The sequence below is a fragment of the Pygocentrus nattereri genome, chromosome 5 (assembly GCF_015220715.1).
Source record: "Pygocentrus nattereri isolate fPygNat1 chromosome 5, fPygNat1.pri, whole genome shotgun sequence".
Classification (NCBI taxonomy): domain Eukaryota; kingdom Metazoa; phylum Chordata; class Actinopteri; order Characiformes; family Serrasalmidae; genus Pygocentrus; species Pygocentrus nattereri.
The window spans coordinates 3,341,660-3,359,484 of NC_051215.1; the positions used below are offsets into that span (position 1 = coordinate 3,341,660).

A 17,825-nucleotide genomic window follows, 5' to 3' on the forward strand; every position below is an offset into this window, starting at 1 on the left:
AGAACATCAAACCACACGCTGTCCATCAGGGAACGTCCACTAAAATATGGAATTTAATCCATTTGTGTTTCTATTTTTTTACACTGACCTCAGAATAAAGTCGGTCACACCAGTAACGTCAGCTAGAAGCTTCATATGAGATCATGAGCTGAATGAGAAGATCTCTGAGAACTGAGAGTCGCAGTGGACTCACCATGAGCTTTTCTTCATAGATCCTCAGAAAACAGGTCAAAGGAAGTCGAGTGACGTCATCAGAGTGACTTTTATTTCAAAATAAGGGATCTTTTGTTATGCGATAACACCAGTGACACGACTGCTGGGGACCACAACTTTCATTACATATTATATAATATTTATTTGCCATTTGTTTTCTTTGTCATTTTAATGACGTTTCATAGCCATGTAGAGATTATTGTAGTTAAAATTGCAGAAAACATTTTTTTTTTCAAAATATGGCCTCAGCCTTAAACATAGCTGTGGGGACGAGCTCTTCTGTGGTGCTTGGAATTCTGTATGATTGATTTAAAAACCAATATCGCTGAATTGAGGCTCAAGAAGGCGTAACTATTGAAATAAACTATTGTTTTATTTTAGAATATAAATAAACTGCAATGTCTTTTCAAGTATTATATATCTGTAAATGCTAGGGACACATAAAGGGGCGTCTCTGTAGAATGACTCAGAAGCAAACTTCAGACCCCAAACATGTAACAGTTAATTGACTACATTTGGATGAAGGTGGAGAAAATGGGTCTTTTTTTATACTTTTTTTTTTAATGGACAACCTATCCCAGGGTTAATGGCAGAAGCAGAAACATAACTACAAAACCAAAAGAAACTTAATAATTTTTCCTGATGGAAAAAAAAACAACTTTATTGATTGGTCAGATGCATTTAGTGAAACTGTGTAACAGTCTTATTAATCCTAATTTCATTCTGAGTGCATAGACAGTGTAAACAGGTTTACTGTAACATAATTCTCTGTTATTATCAGACATCACTGTCAATAGAGCAGAAGCAAATCACGTCCCTTTACGAGTTTACTTTTCCCCATTCTCCAGTGGATTACGTGATTAAAGGCAAGCTTGTGAATAGAAAACCCTCAAACACTTAAGTGCCAGTTTTATAGATTAAGCTACAAGTGGAAAAGTCCAGCATCTTCCAACCTAATCTCTACCTGCCGCATCCAATCAGTATATTTGAATAGTTAATAAAGTTTAAATTGGCATTTTTAACACGTAAATTAGCTTTAACATTATACATTCTCATATTAATGAACCACGAGACATCTGAACTCCCTAGGTTTTCTATTTTGGTCAGAATTTATCTCAAAGCAAGAAGCCTAGAAAGATGCCTGCAGCTGGCTAACGGCTACTGCACACCAGAAGAGACGCTCTGGAGTGCCGTAGCCTTTAGCCCCCTGCAGTACTCTTCATATATAATAAGGTCTTTGATGGTTAGTAAGCTGATACCAAACGTAATAAATAAAAACGTTTTATTATATTAAATCTATATGGATGAAGTTAAAAATGAGCTGGAGCTCAAGTGCCATAGCCACGCTTCTCAACCCAGCGCCAGAGCGTCTCTTCTGGTGTGCAGTAGCCTTTAGCCAGCTGCTGTAATCTTTTGTGTTTCTTTCTTTACTGTTAAATAAAATTCTCATATCTATGAACCACAAGATGTCAGAACTCCACCAAGAGCCTGTGTTTTCCATTTTGGTCAGAGTTTCTAATCTGTTTATCTCAAGGAAAGCAGCGTAATAAGCTGGCTTATGGCTACTGCACACCAGAAGAGACGCTCTGGCGCCGCATTGCAGATAGTACAAAGTACAGCTATAGCACATTATAACCAAGCTCGGTCTTTTACTTCACTCATATAGATTTGATGTGATAAAACTTCATTCATTTTTCCTGGCAATCAGCTAACTAACTCATCATAAACATGCTCATGTAGAAAGATTACTGCAGCTGGCTAAAGGCTTGTGCTGTTTTCCAGCTAAATGACAGGAGGCGAAATACAACGTGGCTCTTGACGGATGTTTACCTGAAAGACTTTAGACCGACACGTTTCTTGGGGTAAATTCCAAACACGTGCACTTGTGGTCTGGGTTTCATTAACAGAGTACAGCAACACTAAGATGCTGAGTGGTGTCACTGGTGGCGTTCGTCCAGTGTGTGTGGTCGCGGGGGCTATTATTCAAATATTTTTGGAATAATGCCATAGAAATGTAGCCAGGGAAATGTGTTGAAATGATTACCGTAGTAACCAGCCGCTGCTGACCCTACAAATCGAGAGTAGGATGAAAAACGCTGGGACCCGCCTTTAACGTGGACTCATTCTCTGCTGAACAAAGACTGGCCTTGGAGAATTACAGGAACGAGTCGGACACACGCAGAACACATCACATCACACGCAAAAACACATTCATAACCACTATCTTTATACAAGTTAAGGAGAGAAAATACATGAAATAAAGTCACATATTCAGGCATGTACACATACATACACACACATACTGGACAGAACCGGATGATGACATCCAAAGGCAGTGCACACCATTTCACAGAAGGTAAAGATTTAGGATAGCCGGTATTGCTGAAAGAAATAATGAACATCACATCATTTTTATATATTATATATTAAAAGGAGGCTATGCTATTAGTTCACTATTTAAACTTCTTCAGGTGTGCTATTCCACATCCCTGTGACGTTCACAGGCTCCCTTATCACGTCTTATTTTGAGCGCATTCATTTTTCTTACTAATGCCCTCATCCGCAAAGTGTCAAGTAGCGTCCAGTTCCCTTTCATGCTGTGGGGATTGTGGGTGTTCATTGCAGACTGTCTAAAGTATGTGGAGATTTTATTATTATTTCTGCATAATTAAAGGCTATGATGTGTAACAGCCATTCCACGGTGGTTTGGTGTTCAATGCTCCGTTCTAGAGAAACTTACTAAGCCAGATTTGTTCATAGTGGTGGTGATAGGAACCAGACGTCTGAAGGGTTTAATAGGCTGCCTGATGCCTTTTGTTTTTCATTTTTTACCCCAAAATGTACTTTAAAAAAAAAAAAAAAAAAAAAACATTCATAACAGAAGTATATGTAGAGCGAAACAGTAATAAAAGAAAACACATGTTGGATTTATCATTATTTAACATTATCAGCATTACATATAAAAACATTGCTGATACTTTTGGACAGGAAATAAAAAGGCTATCTGTGCTGTAGTCATGGTGACCCCTGGTTGCTATCACAACCACTGTAAAGAGGTCAAAGTCTCTACAATCAACCATTTCACACCAAACCATTCTGAATGGCTTTGTTTACAACACCAACCACTGAAATATAGAGATTTTGAAAAATTGGTGGAATTCCCCTTTAAAAAGAAAGCCCCAGTATATTTCATACTAATCTCTATCTGCTATAACTGTAACTTAAAATACACTTATAATAGTAGCTAATGGGCACCTGCTTCAGCATCTGCTATTCAAGGGGTGTCTGAAGTCAGCGTAAAGGCAGAAGAGTCAGCATTGTCGTCTGTGGTAACTGACACTTTGCTACAAAAGAAGCAGATAGAAAAATCTAGAGTATTCTTTTAAATAGAGGCATCATAAATAGGAATGAACGAAAAATTAAGTTATAAGGAGTAACGATCCTGGAGCAGGAAACCTTAGATAGGCTAATACTTTATATTATAGATTGGAGGCATCTAATACTAAAATCCTTTGTTCTGAGCCATTTGACACATACGGGCCAAACAGTGATGGGTCACTTACAGAGTCCTGCTGAAGCAAAGTGCTCTAAAGATCAGTGTGAATGCTTAAGAAGAAACCCCTTCACCTGAGGTAAGATATTAAAACTGAGACTAATACTGGAAAAAGTGACATTTGTAAAACTGACAAAGAAATATTCCAGCATTTGTTCTACTTAAACTCTGTCCATCAGATCTGTAGCATGTGGTTGATTATCGTGCACAAAGCACATGCAAAACTTGTGCCAGTCTCATCCTGGCTCCTGTAATGTAACTTATTTTGGAACTTATGCTATGAAGCCTTCATAAAGTACTTCAAACAAACATTCACAGGATTCAGCAACTGCACAATCAATGCGTTTACATGCACTCGATAATCTGATCGTTATCAGATTATTCAAATGGCCGTGTAAACAGCACACTCCAATGTTTTAGTAAGGTCTAGAAATCCGCTAAAGAAGTCTGATAAAGAGGCTGGACTTTAGCTCAGTCATCAGATTTCTCAGTGCTGTGAACTCTTACTCTGATTTCTTTCGAATTTCTCAGTCTGCACATGCAAGAGGCAGCAAAACACTTTGTGGAGCAACACTGAAAAACCGACTACATGCTTGACGAAATGAAGGATTTAAATATTCTAAGTGACGTATGTACGTATTTTCAGGTAAAGTGGCGCAATGTATATAAAAAAGCCACAGCATGAAGTTTACATCACGTCTTCTGTGAGTTTATGAAGTCTGTCATGTAGACCTGGAGTTCCCCTATTATCTGACTCAAGTGCATTTAAACATGTTGGTCAGATTACTGACAAAATTGGATTTTCTGCAGTTATCGGATTATTAAGTGCATGGAAACGCACTCGTTGGCTTCTATAACGTTAGTTATTCCGTTTTATTTTTTAAGTATGTCTCTAAATGACTATCTGTGGTCGTCAGTGGTATAATACAACCTAGATATTGGATATTCCTAGTCTAGTCTTAGACCAGCAGTTTGAATGGGGATTCTTCAGCACTGTTTATTTCAGGACTGAATGTAATACCAGTCCAAATTTTGCCCTCAAAAGCTTGTTTACCTGTTGCATATGGATTTGAAATGAGCATTAGCCAAGCAAATTTGCTCTTGGTTGAAATTTATGTGTAAATGATGCCACTTTTGCTGTGATAGTGATCTGTTTGTCTAGCACCTGCAGAGGCCACCTGCTCTCAAAGTTCTGCAAGACTGGTTTGAGTAACGTAGTAATTGCTGAATCAGCGACGTGCTGAGTCCCATTTTGTACAATCAGAAGTGCTTGTGATGGAAAGCCTGGCCATGGATTTGGCCCTAAAGTCATGTGACCCGATCGTGTGACAGAGATGGCACAGTGGTGATTCACTTTGAGTGAAATAAACAAGCAGCATCTATACAAACCCACACCAACCAAATCAGAGGAAAGCTCTGAACTCCAGTGGGCTTGTGCGAGTTTGAGTCTATTGGCAGTCGTTGCCTTTGGCTACCTGTTGTTGCTGTGACGTTGCCGTGAAGCCTGGTGTTCAGAGAGCCACTGACGGCAGATATCCTGCATGACAGAGTCTCCAGAGCTTTCGGCAGCCTGAAGGACGTCCTGCACCAGCGGCCCTGCTTTGGCCACGTCCAGCTTCACGGCCAGTAGGTACGCCGCCCTCAGCTTACTGCACTGCAGATATGCCTTTATCTACACACACAAACAGGCAGCATCAAACTACATGCTAGAGGTCCACAAATGCACTGTACTATATTGATATGAAAGTGGTGACTCGACTGAATCATCTGTATTTTGTATGTTAGAAACGATTATGCTAATATTCAGTAAAGTATGCTCATTTTTGCCTCGCCTATATAGCAGCGTTCAGCTACACAAAGCGTTTTCTTCTATTTTTTTTATTGTTCACAATAAGACATACGGGTTCCTAAAACACACAGACAAGTCTGCACAACATTAATTAAGACCTAAATGTGGTTTGAGTTTTGGGGACGTATTTGCAGAGAAGATTTGAGTGATCATTAACTTCTAGTGCTTGTTAGCAACGTCAGCCCAGCAGCTCCAGTGCTAAAGGAGTAAAATTTCTTAACTGATCAACTATGTTTAGAGTCGAAAATTGTGTGAATCTGATTTTTCACCTAACTATTCTTTATGCATTTTTCACGTATGCTCTTGCTTGGCACACGCATCCCATACATGGCAAAGTGACCTCCTCAATGTCCGTGTTTACATGCCAAGATTTTTGCCAATCCAATTGAATATAGATTAAGAATGTAGGATAGTAGAGGTGTTTATTCTCATTCTACTCAACAATCTGATGGAAAATCTCTAAAAAGATAATCCGATCCAAAATTCCACGCATGTGTAGAGAGCCACTTAGTGTAGACGTTACCATGACAACCAGCGTCACATGAGCCCTAGTCAGAGTGAGATGAGCAGCAGTGAGCAGTGATTGTGTTTTTAATGACTTTAAAATGATGTCAAACTCAGGAAAACCTCCTTCAAAATGTCCTTATTAAAGAAGGCCGAGAGGAAGACGTCGTGTTCTGAGACACATAAGCTGGACGTCCGTCCCACCGCCGTCTTTTAAAGATCAGAGCATGAACTTCGTCTCCTCTGCAGACCAGTTTCTGCTCCGCCGTGTTGAACGGTATAAACTCTCACTGTGACGCGACGCACAGAACGGACTTCAACTTTCCGATAGGGAATGTAATCTCATACAGGTGTTTACACGGATATTATTCTTCTATTTAACAGATTATTTACAGGATTACCCACCATGTTCAACTGGATACAAACTATTCCGAATTGCCTCAATCAGACTAGTCTATTCCGACTGAGGTGTTTACATGGACGTGTTCTATTCCGATTGAGCTGTTAGTTTGATTATCAATGGATTATTAGGCTTCATGTAAACATGGCTAATGAGAGCAGTCATGAATAAACAAAGCAGCAGACGAACAGCTTACCTTATTCTCTGGTGTCTTACACTCTAAAATCAAAGACTCCAACTCTTTGGCCTGGACAGAGAACAGAGATCTGGTCAATTACAAACAGCCTCCAGGACACACAACACCTTTACTAAACGGCTACTCTTCATACATGAGGAGACACTTTTGTGATGCTACAGGTTTCATAAGAACCAAGCATCACAAAAGAAGAGTGCTGGCCTGTAATTAGCTGCTCAAAATCCATAATTATATTCTGTGAGATACAGACGATAAAAGGCATTTTCCTTCAAAACTCTAATTCTAAACTGTACGATGCTCACAAACACTAATCATAAGTAATGGCACATTTTGCCAATGCTTTAATTCTTCTTCTTCTTTCAGCTGCTCCCTTTAGGGGTCGCCACAGCGGATCATCTGCCTCCATCTTGCCCTATCCACTGCCTCCTCTACTGTCACACCAACCATCTCCATCTCCAACCATCTCCTTCTCTGAGGTCTACCTCTTCTCCTTCTACCCGGCAGCTCCATCTCCAACATTCTCTGACCATTATATCCACTATTCCTCCTGCTCATTTCTAATCTTGTCCAGCCTGGTCACTCCCAACGAAAATCTCAGCATCTTCATCTCCACCACCTCCAGCTCAGCCTCCTGTCTGTTAGACAGAGCCACAGTCTCCAAACCAGACATCATAGCAGGACGCACTGCTGTCTTGTAGACCTTCCCTTTCACTCTTGCTGCTATCCTTCTGTCACACATCAGCCCTGACACCCGTCTCCACCCACTCCATCCTGCCTGCACCCTCTTCTTCACCATACATTTTGTCAATGCTTTAATTAAAAGCCTCAATTTAAAACACATAGGTATGAATATTTATTTATAATGTACGTTAAGTAAGGGCTTTCTAGTCTTGCTGATAGTTCTATTTTTGGTTCATAGGACAGGCTGCCTATGGCTGTCAACATGCAAAAACTAACCTCATATCAGCTTTATACAATATCAAAAGGCAAACATTTACATTACAAAATTCCTGTAAGTTTTTTTTCGCCAAAAAATCCATTAAAAAAAAAAAAAAAAAATCAAACACCATTTTCCTACAATATTGTCAGATATCAGCCTTCAAGGTGGCAGCTACAGCTGTTTTTAGCTACACACCTAAAAATGATGGTTCTTTAAGGGTTCTTTGGTAGAGAAAATGGTTCTTCATGAAATGGTTATTCAGATTAATGGAGAATGTTTTGCGTACGGTTCTATGCAGAACTTTCTGAAAAGGGTTGTATACAGCACCAAAAAGGGTCTTCTATTATTGCAAGCTTGACATGGTTCTTCTATTGTTACCAGTTTTGGTACTTATTCTGTATAGAACCATCTACAATACATCACCCATATTTGGGTGTCCATTTAACCTTTTTAGCTGTACTATCACTGGTCTGAGGTCAGCATGACCTTGCTCTTTTTAGAGGAGATGGACTCACATCAGATGGGCTTCTCTCTGCGACTGATACACAGCTGAGGACAATGGTGTCACAGTCGCCTTTAGTGGCCGTGCCTGACTCTCCCACACACTTCAGCAGCTGCCGGACTGCCTGGTACTGCCGCTGCCTCACCAACCGCTGACCAACTCGCACATACACCGCTAGCGCCTCCAACTGGAAATCCTGCCGAGAGAGAGACAGAGAAAGAAATAGGAATGAAAAACAGATACAGAACAGCACAGCAGAGAAAGTGGAAAAAGCTGACACGCTGAAGAAACACACAGTATTCTGCAAAAGTTCTAGGTACCTGAGAAAAGTCAACCGAACATACCTGAAATGAATTAAATTCAAAAATGTGAAAATGTCTAATTTTTAAGTTTGAGCTTTAGTATCATTTCATTAGTTATATGTGGTTAATAACTGGTATAAAGTAAATGTCATACATCTATAAATGCACTGTTAACAGTCTAAATGCAAGCACATATCAGGGTCAGCGCCAAGTGCCAAACATGCAGAACATAAAACATTTGTTGCACCCCCAAGTAGAAAACTCAAACTCTGACTGTGCTCCTTCAGCACAGGCAATCAAATCTGATTATAATCGAATTCAGCTGGCAGTGCATCACTAGAATCCAGTATCTTCAGGACCATTTCCTCTTACCTGTATGACCCGATAAGCAATGCCAAATCCCTCCTCAATGTTCTTGCCCCCGAGCATCACCTGCAGATAAAGAGACACATTTAGGTGCAATTTAAGTGCAAAACTGGGCTTGCGTCCACTCGGCTGTGTTGTCTCCACTCTAGAGAAGGCAACAAACTCATAATGTTATTTACGAAACATGTAGTTCTGGTTCTGAAATCTGACTAGCTGAGCCACATATGAAGACACAACTGTTTAAAATCAGTTCATTTAATAATCTTGTACGACTATGTGCTTAAATTTCGGTTCAATCCTGGGCAGAAACATGTCCTTGTCTGCTTGTGGCCGCTCCCTGCATGTTGCTTGTCCTGCGACTGTAATGTCTTTTGGGGCAGTCGTGGGCTGGAGGTTAGGGAACCAGCCTTGTTCGATCCCCTGAGCCGACAGAACGCGACTGAAGTGCCCTTGAGCAAGGCACCTAACCCGCTCACTGCCCCCTAGGTCACTAGTGTGTATGTGGTGTTTCACTGCACGAATGGGTTAGACTGCCGAGGTGAAATCCCCCCCTTGTTGGACAAATAAGGGTCACTTATTCTAATTTTAACAACCATAGCCTATTAACTATGCTGCTCAGCAGGAGAGCTGTTTGTTGTAATTCATATTAGTAATAAATTAAAATATTAATTGAACAGTTGAGTATTGCATTTGGCTTTGATCTTTGTTGTGCCTTAAATCATGGTAAAATTAGTGTAATGCACAGCCTCTCTTGGCTTATTTATCTTTGATGCATTTAGACAGTAAGGACTTTATTAGTGCTGCACCTTCAATAATAAACTGTTGGTAGCAATTGTTCAGTATCTCAACCCGTGTGTGTTTTTCCAGTTTACCTTGCAGGCCACGTCCACCTTCGTGGCGCTGCCCCCAAAGAGGGTGGGCGGGGCACTGTTCCCAGAGGGGGCGGGGGCTATAGCGGATTTGGAAGGAGACGACCCTTCACAGCGATGCAGGAAACGAGTCACTTCCAGCTGCAGCTCAATGGTGTTCATGTGTCTGACCGAAGAAAACAACAGATATTACATAACAGGCCTTGTTACCATGGTAACTAGGACATGGCAGGAAAGATGCATCAAAGCCTGTATGTAAACTCACCATCCATTCTGTTAGAACCGCTCTCAGCACAGCAGTGACACAGAAATGCTATATGTGGCGCCGTTTTTATTTATTTTTTATTTTTTATATTTCTGCATAACCTATAGGCAGCCACTAGTGCTCACAGCCTAAACATCAGTCTGCAGCACCTCAATATGTCTGGAGCCTACAAGGGAAACAGACTACACACAATGGCTCACTTGAGCCTTCTGTTCGACACCCTCCAAGTAACCCCTGGCTTTATACCCTAAGCCCCGTCTTAAGTGAGGCTGGAACACACCAATACAGATTACAGGGGTGGCCACACACCATTGGCTTACCATCAACCAATAAAATAGGCATATGCAACATCGACATGGCCGTTTCTCATTTCTATACCGTATATAAGTACAATTATACTCACATTCCCATTGAGCTATAGCTTTCATTAACTCCCTTTTCCCTCCCCGCTTACAACCTGTCCATACGTCACTGGCTCCCCGTACCTTATTAGATGCCTTCTATCTGGAACCATCATCTGCAAGAATTAGCAGTGCTGCCCCTAGAACTCTTCACACGTGGATTCACAGAATATCTAAAGTCAGGACCTTTGGGCTCACTTAGCTATATGATGTGTTTAAGTTGGATTATGTAACTTAATTTTCACGTTTCCTTTGTTGTATTTATGGTCAGTTCTTGTGTATAAATCCCATGTGTGTGTGGGTCGGGGCTGGAATGGGGGGGGGCGTTGTTGTGTTTTGTTTGTTTTTTTAATGGAAAATAATAATTTTTAAAAATAATAACAAAAAAACCCTCTCTTCTCTCTACAAGTTTTACTCCAGCTTTGCTCCCCCTCTACAGGATGGCTGATATATAAGAGGACAGAGGCCCCTGTGCCACCATTTCCATGGAATGAAGGTAAGCATTCACATTTATTAATCACCTGTAATATCTCTCTAATGAGGTGTGATGTCTTAGACCAGAGATCCCTAATAGGAGGACTGGAGTCCGAGTCCGGACCCAGATGCTGTCCTATGCGGACCTGGACCTAAAACCGATAAACTATGGAGAATTATTTAATTCCGTTGGGGTGGTCCTACTTTGATTGGCGTAACTTTTCTAGCCTTTATGGTAGCCTTAGCGGCCAGGAAACTCACAGACCAATCACATGCGTTGTAAATATCACACGTGACGCTACTAAGCCAATCAGATTTGTGCATTACGATGAGCTCAGACTCCAGTGAGTGACGCCACACAGGGGAGGGACGAGGAGAGAAACAGCAGTCAGAGAAGAAAGTGAGTCAGAGGGAAGTTATTCCACATGACGTGATCTAAAAAGAGGAAACTGACAGTAAATGTTGTTGAAATCTGACTGAACTGGACTTTATTTGGTCTGATATTCAGTTGTCGACTGTTTAAGATGCTGATATTCCTACTCGGCTACTTCAGTAAACAGTATATGGCGCTGAGTCATGAAGTAAGTTAGACAGTATGAAGTTCAGGACCTTTGCTTGAGGAAATTTTCTCTAACTGGACCTTACTAAATTTTAATTCAATAGCCTGGTCTTAGACAGTCTTGGTGATGTGTCCTATATGTTCTATACGTGTGGAGCAGTGGGCCTCCAGGAATAAGGTTTAGAAGGTTCTGGTCTTACAAGAAGCTTTATTTTGATTCCTATGTGGCTCTGTGAAGTCATAAGAGTTCTACCAACATGAACATGAAGCAAGAATGTGATGAGTGCTGGCTGACCTGGAGACGTCACTGGAACTCATCTTCTTCCTAAAGGTGGTGGAGGAAGAGTGTCTCCTGCGGTTCTGCTGCTCCTGCAGGTACGTCCTCAGGTGCTCTTTGGCTCGAACTAGCCAGCGCTGCTGCTCACCCAGCTGCAGGTAGGAGTGAGCGCCGTGCGTGAAGAACCTAATACACGTCATAGCAGCCCGAACATGATCCTGAATAACACACACACACACACACACACACACACACACACACAAACACACCATTCAGTACAATCAGTGGAGTTTTCTACTGAAGAAGAAGGTCTTAACCCTCCTTGCCCCCCTTTTTATTTACACCCTTTGAAATGCCTTATTGAGAAAAGTGGAGAAATTGTGTGGAAGGTTCAGACTCCAACCTTTCAATCCATTATGGATTTGCATTTGTAAGCAGAAGAGAAGAGATTTTATTGTGATTTGGTTCGTGTGCGTTTGTGTACCATCATAAACTGCTGGAGCTGGTAGAGCGTGTGGTAATGGCCTTTGCGCTGGAGGAGCTGGCAGGCTGATATGAGGTATCGCCCCCAGCTCTCTAATGTGGAGTCCAGAGTCTCCAGCTGTGCCTGTAGAACCCCCAAGCGTCCCCGCTCCAAACAGGGCTGCAATACACCCTCTAAAAACACGTCCTCTGGACACTCCTACGAGGGAGAGACAGCCAGAACAGAGTTAATAACACAGTTTTTCCAGTTTTAGCCCCATGTCGTCGATCAGCGAAGACATGTTTGCTTCTTTAGTTTTGCTTAGCTTAGCTAATACGCAATGGAAGCTTATATCCCACCAAGTAGCATCAATAATTGCACAAAAACATAAAATTCAGGCTTCAAAACACTGCTATTGTTTTTAGATATGCAACACACTTTCTTCCATGTATATAGATAACAGAATGTTAAACAGTATCAGAAATTGTTTGAATTTTTTTTAATATTCTGGAGCTTGTAGCCCAAAATCAATTTAATCAAGCAAAGGCCTTTAGATAGAACAGGTATTGTTAATAGATGGAAAATAAGTTACAAATTAGTCGAACATCCCACCAAAATCCACATCACCTCACCTCAGAGCACAACAAACTACACTGCTTTCCAGCAAAGATGCCTCAGAAATCATGTGTGGGAGCACTTTAAACCATCAGACAATATGAAAAATGTACATTGCAAAATGTTTTTCCTTTCTAATTACTGTTTGAAACAGTTTTAGCAGGTTTAAAACGTAAGAACGCAAACTGTTACGATGGTGTTTTAGGGCCACTGTTAATAAAAATAAAAATAGGAGACTTCGAGAATAAAGTCGTGATATTTCGATTAAAAAAGTCATACTATTGTGACCGAAGGCTTTGCAAAAACAAGCAGCACCTCCTGGTGTTAAATGAGGGGCGTTGAGTTGGTGGGGTTATACTTTCATATCGATTCCCCCCATAAAGAAACACTCAGCCTCCCCGTCTCTCCTGCTCATCAGCACCCGCCTGGTATTAGTGTAAGAACTGGCTGAAACGGATGATCAGCAAACTGTGTTTATCTAGAATAAAGAGCCGGACGGACTCGGAGGAAACCGTCTGTCTGTGTTGCTGATAGAGAATCTCAGGCAGGGTGGTCTACACGGCTATCAGGGGCAACAGCTCCCCCCATTCAAAGAGGGCATGAAGTTTCACAGACAGTGAGGATGAAGATCAAAATGATCCATTGAGACGGGAGTGAGTGGAGCTCCGGCGCCAGGACAGCGACCGAGACCCCAACGTGTTTCGGCAGCCCCCCTACAGTTAAACGACTTTATTTTCAAAGTCTACTCTTTTTATTTTCATCAACAGTGGCCCTAAAACACCATCGTAAACAGCAGACATGTTCATTAAAAGTGTTTATTAGATATGAGTTTTTATCCCTGTATCAGAGAAGAGGCTCCTCCACACAGAGCTAGAGCTGCTCTGACAATACCACACCAAGAAGATCATCCCGTTCAGTAAATTATTTTTATTATTTATAGGTTAGAGTGCTACAGAAAGAGTGTGTGATTTGACTGGATCTGTATTGAGATCACGCTTCAAAGTGTGTGTGTACCTTGCTGAGCAGGTGTGTTAGAGCCTCCTTGAGGCAGTCGTGGCGCAGGTAGAAGCTGATGAGGCTAAGATGAGTGCCGTAGGTCAGCAGGTAATACAGGCACTCCTGATAGTGACCGCAGTGCTGTGCCCGCACCTCCATTCGATCCACAGGAGCCAGCTCACGCAGAGCCTCCTCCAACTCCGCCAGAGACGCCAGGATATCCTCATCCACTGACTGAACACAAACACAAATGACATCAGCTTAAAAGCATTGAACACCTTCGTCCTCATGCTTTAGGTACATTTATCTCCAACTCTCAGCTTCGACTCTCCATTTACTGGCTTGGCGTCCAAATTTTGCTTCTATATTTTTATACTGGAGCAGTTAGGCTGTCATTTTCTTCTCTCTCATGGTCTGTTGCACAGTGCTGTATATCGCTGTTGTCGGAAGAAAACCTTGTATCTCCATTTTTGTCATTTTTGACATAATTCCTATGGCTCTTTACATTGTATGTGAATTTCATGATCAATGTACCAAATGAAACGGCCCAAAAAGACCCGGGAAAGTCTGGTTCCATTGACTTTCATTAAAAGTAAAGTAGGTTTTCTCCCTCTCCTGTAAAGTTACAATTTTGGAGATACAAGGTTTTCTTCTGACAACAACCATATGCTTTAGCTTTCAGTAAACTGTCTCAGCTCTTGATTTGCCTGCAGGCTCTCTTTGCACATACCAGGCTGAGTGTAGGACGGACGGTGGACTCCAGGTGCTGGACGATCTCCTGCAGCAGCCTGGGGCCCAGGGTCAGCTGGTTTCTGTCCACAGGAGCTTTCAGACAGCGAAAGAACTTCTCCCGAGCGCCGGTCAGACAGCCGGCCTTCAGACATGCCATTCCCCACGCATGCCACACACCACTTGGGTCCAGGCCACTTTTAGTGGACACCTGTTAGAGATCCGAAAACTCAGCACAAAGGTGTTTTGCTCTTTCACCGTGTTGTTGGCGCATTCTCAGAAACGTCATGACCTACTAATGTAGCAGCCTACGCCACAGGCTCCAGTAGTAGATTATCCTAAGACGTCTGCTGACAACACTTTCATCACCACATATACCAGCATTAGAGCAAAAAAACCGGAAGAACGACTGTATGACGCTTCATGCTTCATCAATAAAGTCGAGATACTTGGTGAGAACAACCGAGACAGACAAACAGTCCGCTTGAACGGTAATGTAAATTTAGACTAACTGTCTGCAGAACTATCATGAAAAATGAAGTCAACGTGATCCAGATTTTATTATGAAGCACCTCAGAGTCTCTAGCTTGCACTTTCACTGAGGGCAATATAATTAGCATATAATTATCATCTGGATTAGCTCCTAATATTAATTAAGAATTTATAAAGATAGCTATATTCTGCACCGATAACAGAGGCCCTCTTTGGTATGTTGGAACCCAAAATACTGTCATATCGTAATATATTTTAACATTTTCTAGATAAGCTTGTCCATTTTTACTTTCTAGCAGATCTCTTTTAGATCTCTTGCGTAGGTCTCCAGCATTCTTTACCAGAATATGTACCTCAGTCTTTCCAAGAGGCATTTAAAGTATATATGTGTATATATGTGTGTAGTTAGTTAGTTGTGAACAGAGAAAGAACAATAATTTGCATAAAGTCAGCACCTCAATTACTGTGATATTATTGAATATCAGCCCAGGGATAACAAATATAGGCAGACATCTGTCACTAAGAAAGTTCTAGTTATTGGAATTAGGGGGGGTAAATACTCTAAAAGGTCTCTGGGGGTGAACTGCACAGGTCTGGAGCTCCTCACCTCCACAGCTAGCTGATAGTACTCAGCTTCCAGCAGCTGGTTCCTCAGTCGAGTTACGGCCGCTGTCTCCAGAATGTCGTCCAGTGATGGGATGTATTTATAGTTGGCGCTGACCAAGATCTTCAGTATGTCCACCTTACTGATGTAGCTGTAGAGAGAGGGAGAAGTAGAGAGAGCAGAAGAGGCAAATGGAGAGTTAGGCCCTCTGCGCCCACTCATTTGAGGGAGTATTGAAATGTCTCAAATTTACCTGGAATAAAATCTTGTTATATAAATTAGGTTTAAGATATACTAAATATCTTAATATAAATATACTGTGTGTTACATTGCAATTAGTGTGTAATACTACATCTGGACACTAGAAGCTCACATTAGGCAAAATATACGTATATGGAAATATTTAGGACAGAAAGCTAAATGTGTACAGATACCATTCAGCAGGCAGCGCGTTCGATCACACACCACAGAAACACAAAGATAACGTTGTAGGAGGAAAACCTCGTATCTCCAACATGGTAACTTTACAGAAGAACCAAACCCCCCCCCCCCAACCAAGTCATTTTGGGCTGAACGCAGGTACAAGGTTTTCTACCAACAACAGTGATAAATAACTAAATCACTCGAACTTTACGGATGTGAATCACCTCTTACATGCAAGATGTAACTGAAAAGGCACAAAACACTGAGGTAAAGTTTTTAAGCCCCGGCAGTGGTCAGTGAGAGTGGTCAGAGTGTTTAACCTGTCGCAGAGGGCCAGGTCCTGACTGCGTCCGGCTCTAACGAACATCAGCTTAGCGCTGAACATCAGCTGTTGCATCACGTCCGTCAGGAGGCGTGCGTCCACCTCAGGATTGGTCAGTTTACGAGAGATTGAGCGGCAATGATCGATTAGCTGGTGGCCACAGGCGGCATGGTCACTGTGAAGGGTGAGGATGGCCACACACAAGGAAGCGCTGGGAGCCTGACAGAAAAACACAAAGTTTGATCTCAAATCTCAAATGTTTGAAATCATTCATATTATTACATTATATACAATAATTTAAACAAGCTGAGATTTGACTTGACTACTTTTGAAATACACTACATTGACAACAGTATTTACTCGTCTGCCTCCACACACATATGAACTTGAGTGACATCCCATTCTTAGGGTTTAATATGATGTCGGCCCACCCTTTGCAGCTATAACAGCTTCAGCTCTTCTGGGAAGGCTTTCCACAAGGGTTAGGAGTGTGTTTATGGGATTTTTTGACCGTTCTTCCAGAAGCGCATTTGTGAGGTCAGACACTGATGTTGGACGAGAAGGCCTGGCTCACAGTCTCCGCTCTAATTCATCCCAAAGGTGTTCTGTCGGGTGGGGTCAGGACTCTGTGCAGGCCAGTCAAGTTCTTCCACACCAAACTGGCTCATCCGTGTCTTTATGGACCTGCTTTGTGCACTGGTGGGCAGTCATGTTGGAACAGGAAGGGGCCGTCCCCAAACTGTTCCCACAAAGTTGGGAGCATGAAATTGTCCAAAATCTCTTGGTGCTGAAGCTTTAAGAGTTCCTTTCACTGGAACTAAGGGGCCGAGCCCAACTCCTGAAAAACAACCCCACACCATGATCCCCCCTCCACCAAACTTTACACTCGGCACAATGCAGTCAGACAAGTACCGTCTCCTGGCAACCGCCAAACCCAGACTCGTCCATCGGATTTCCAGACGGAGAAGCGTGATTGGTCACTCCAGAGAACACGTCTCCACTGCTCTAGAGTCCAGTGGCGGCGCTTTACTCCACTGCATTCCTCGCTTTGCACTGCGCTTGGTGATGTAAGGCTTGGATGCAGCTGCTCGGCCATGGAAACCCATTCCATGAAGCTCTCTACGCTGTTCTTGAGCTGATCTGAAGGCCACATGAAGTTTGGAGGTCTGTAGTGATTGACTCTGCAGAAAGTCGGTGACCTCTGCGCACTATGCCCCTCAGCATCCGCTGACCCGCTCTGTCATTTTACGTGGCCGACCACTTCGTGGCTGAGTTGCTGTCGTTCCCAATCGTTTCCACTTTGTTATAATCCCACTGACAGTTGACTGTGGAATATTTAGTAGTGAGGAAATTTCACGACTGGACTTGCTGCACAGGTGGCGTCCGATCACGGTACCACGCTGGAACTCACTGAGCTCCTGAGAGCGACCCATTCTTTCACTAATGTCTGTAGAAGCAGTCTGCAGGCCTAGGGGCTCGGCTTTATACACCTGTGGCCATGGAAGTGACTG

The 17,825-nt window shown here is 42.3% G+C and overlaps 1 protein-coding gene across 3 annotated transcripts in view; it reads right to left on the reverse strand.

Annotated features, from left to right (window-relative positions):
* Nucleotides 1-4,392: 4,392 nt before the first annotated feature.
* The window catches only part of zfyve26 (zinc finger, FYVE domain containing 26), a 50,015-nt gene continuing 36,582 nt past the window's right edge, over nt 4,393-17,825 (reverse strand). For all 3 annotated transcript variants that reach the window (XM_017718230.2, XM_017718229.2, XM_037538790.1), the window contains 11 exons: nt 16,313-16,533; nt 15,573-15,720; nt 14,475-14,684; nt 13,763-13,978; nt 12,155-12,352; nt 11,689-11,888; nt 9,698-9,860; nt 8,832-8,891; nt 8,171-8,353; nt 6,716-6,766; nt 4,393-5,438 (listed from right to left, as the gene is read on the reverse strand). In XM_017718230.2, coding sequence (XP_017573719.1) covers nt 5,238-5,438; nt 6,716-6,766; nt 8,171-8,353; nt 8,832-8,891; nt 9,698-9,860; nt 11,689-11,888; nt 12,155-12,352; nt 13,763-13,978; nt 14,475-14,684; nt 15,573-15,720; nt 16,313-16,533 — 1,851 coding nt within the window. In that variant the 3' untranslated portion in view covers nt 4,393-5,237. The remainder of the gene's footprint in view (nt 5,439-6,715; nt 6,767-8,170; nt 8,354-8,831; nt 8,892-9,697; nt 9,861-11,688; nt 11,889-12,154; nt 12,353-13,762; nt 13,979-14,474; nt 14,685-15,572; nt 15,721-16,312; nt 16,534-17,825) is intronic.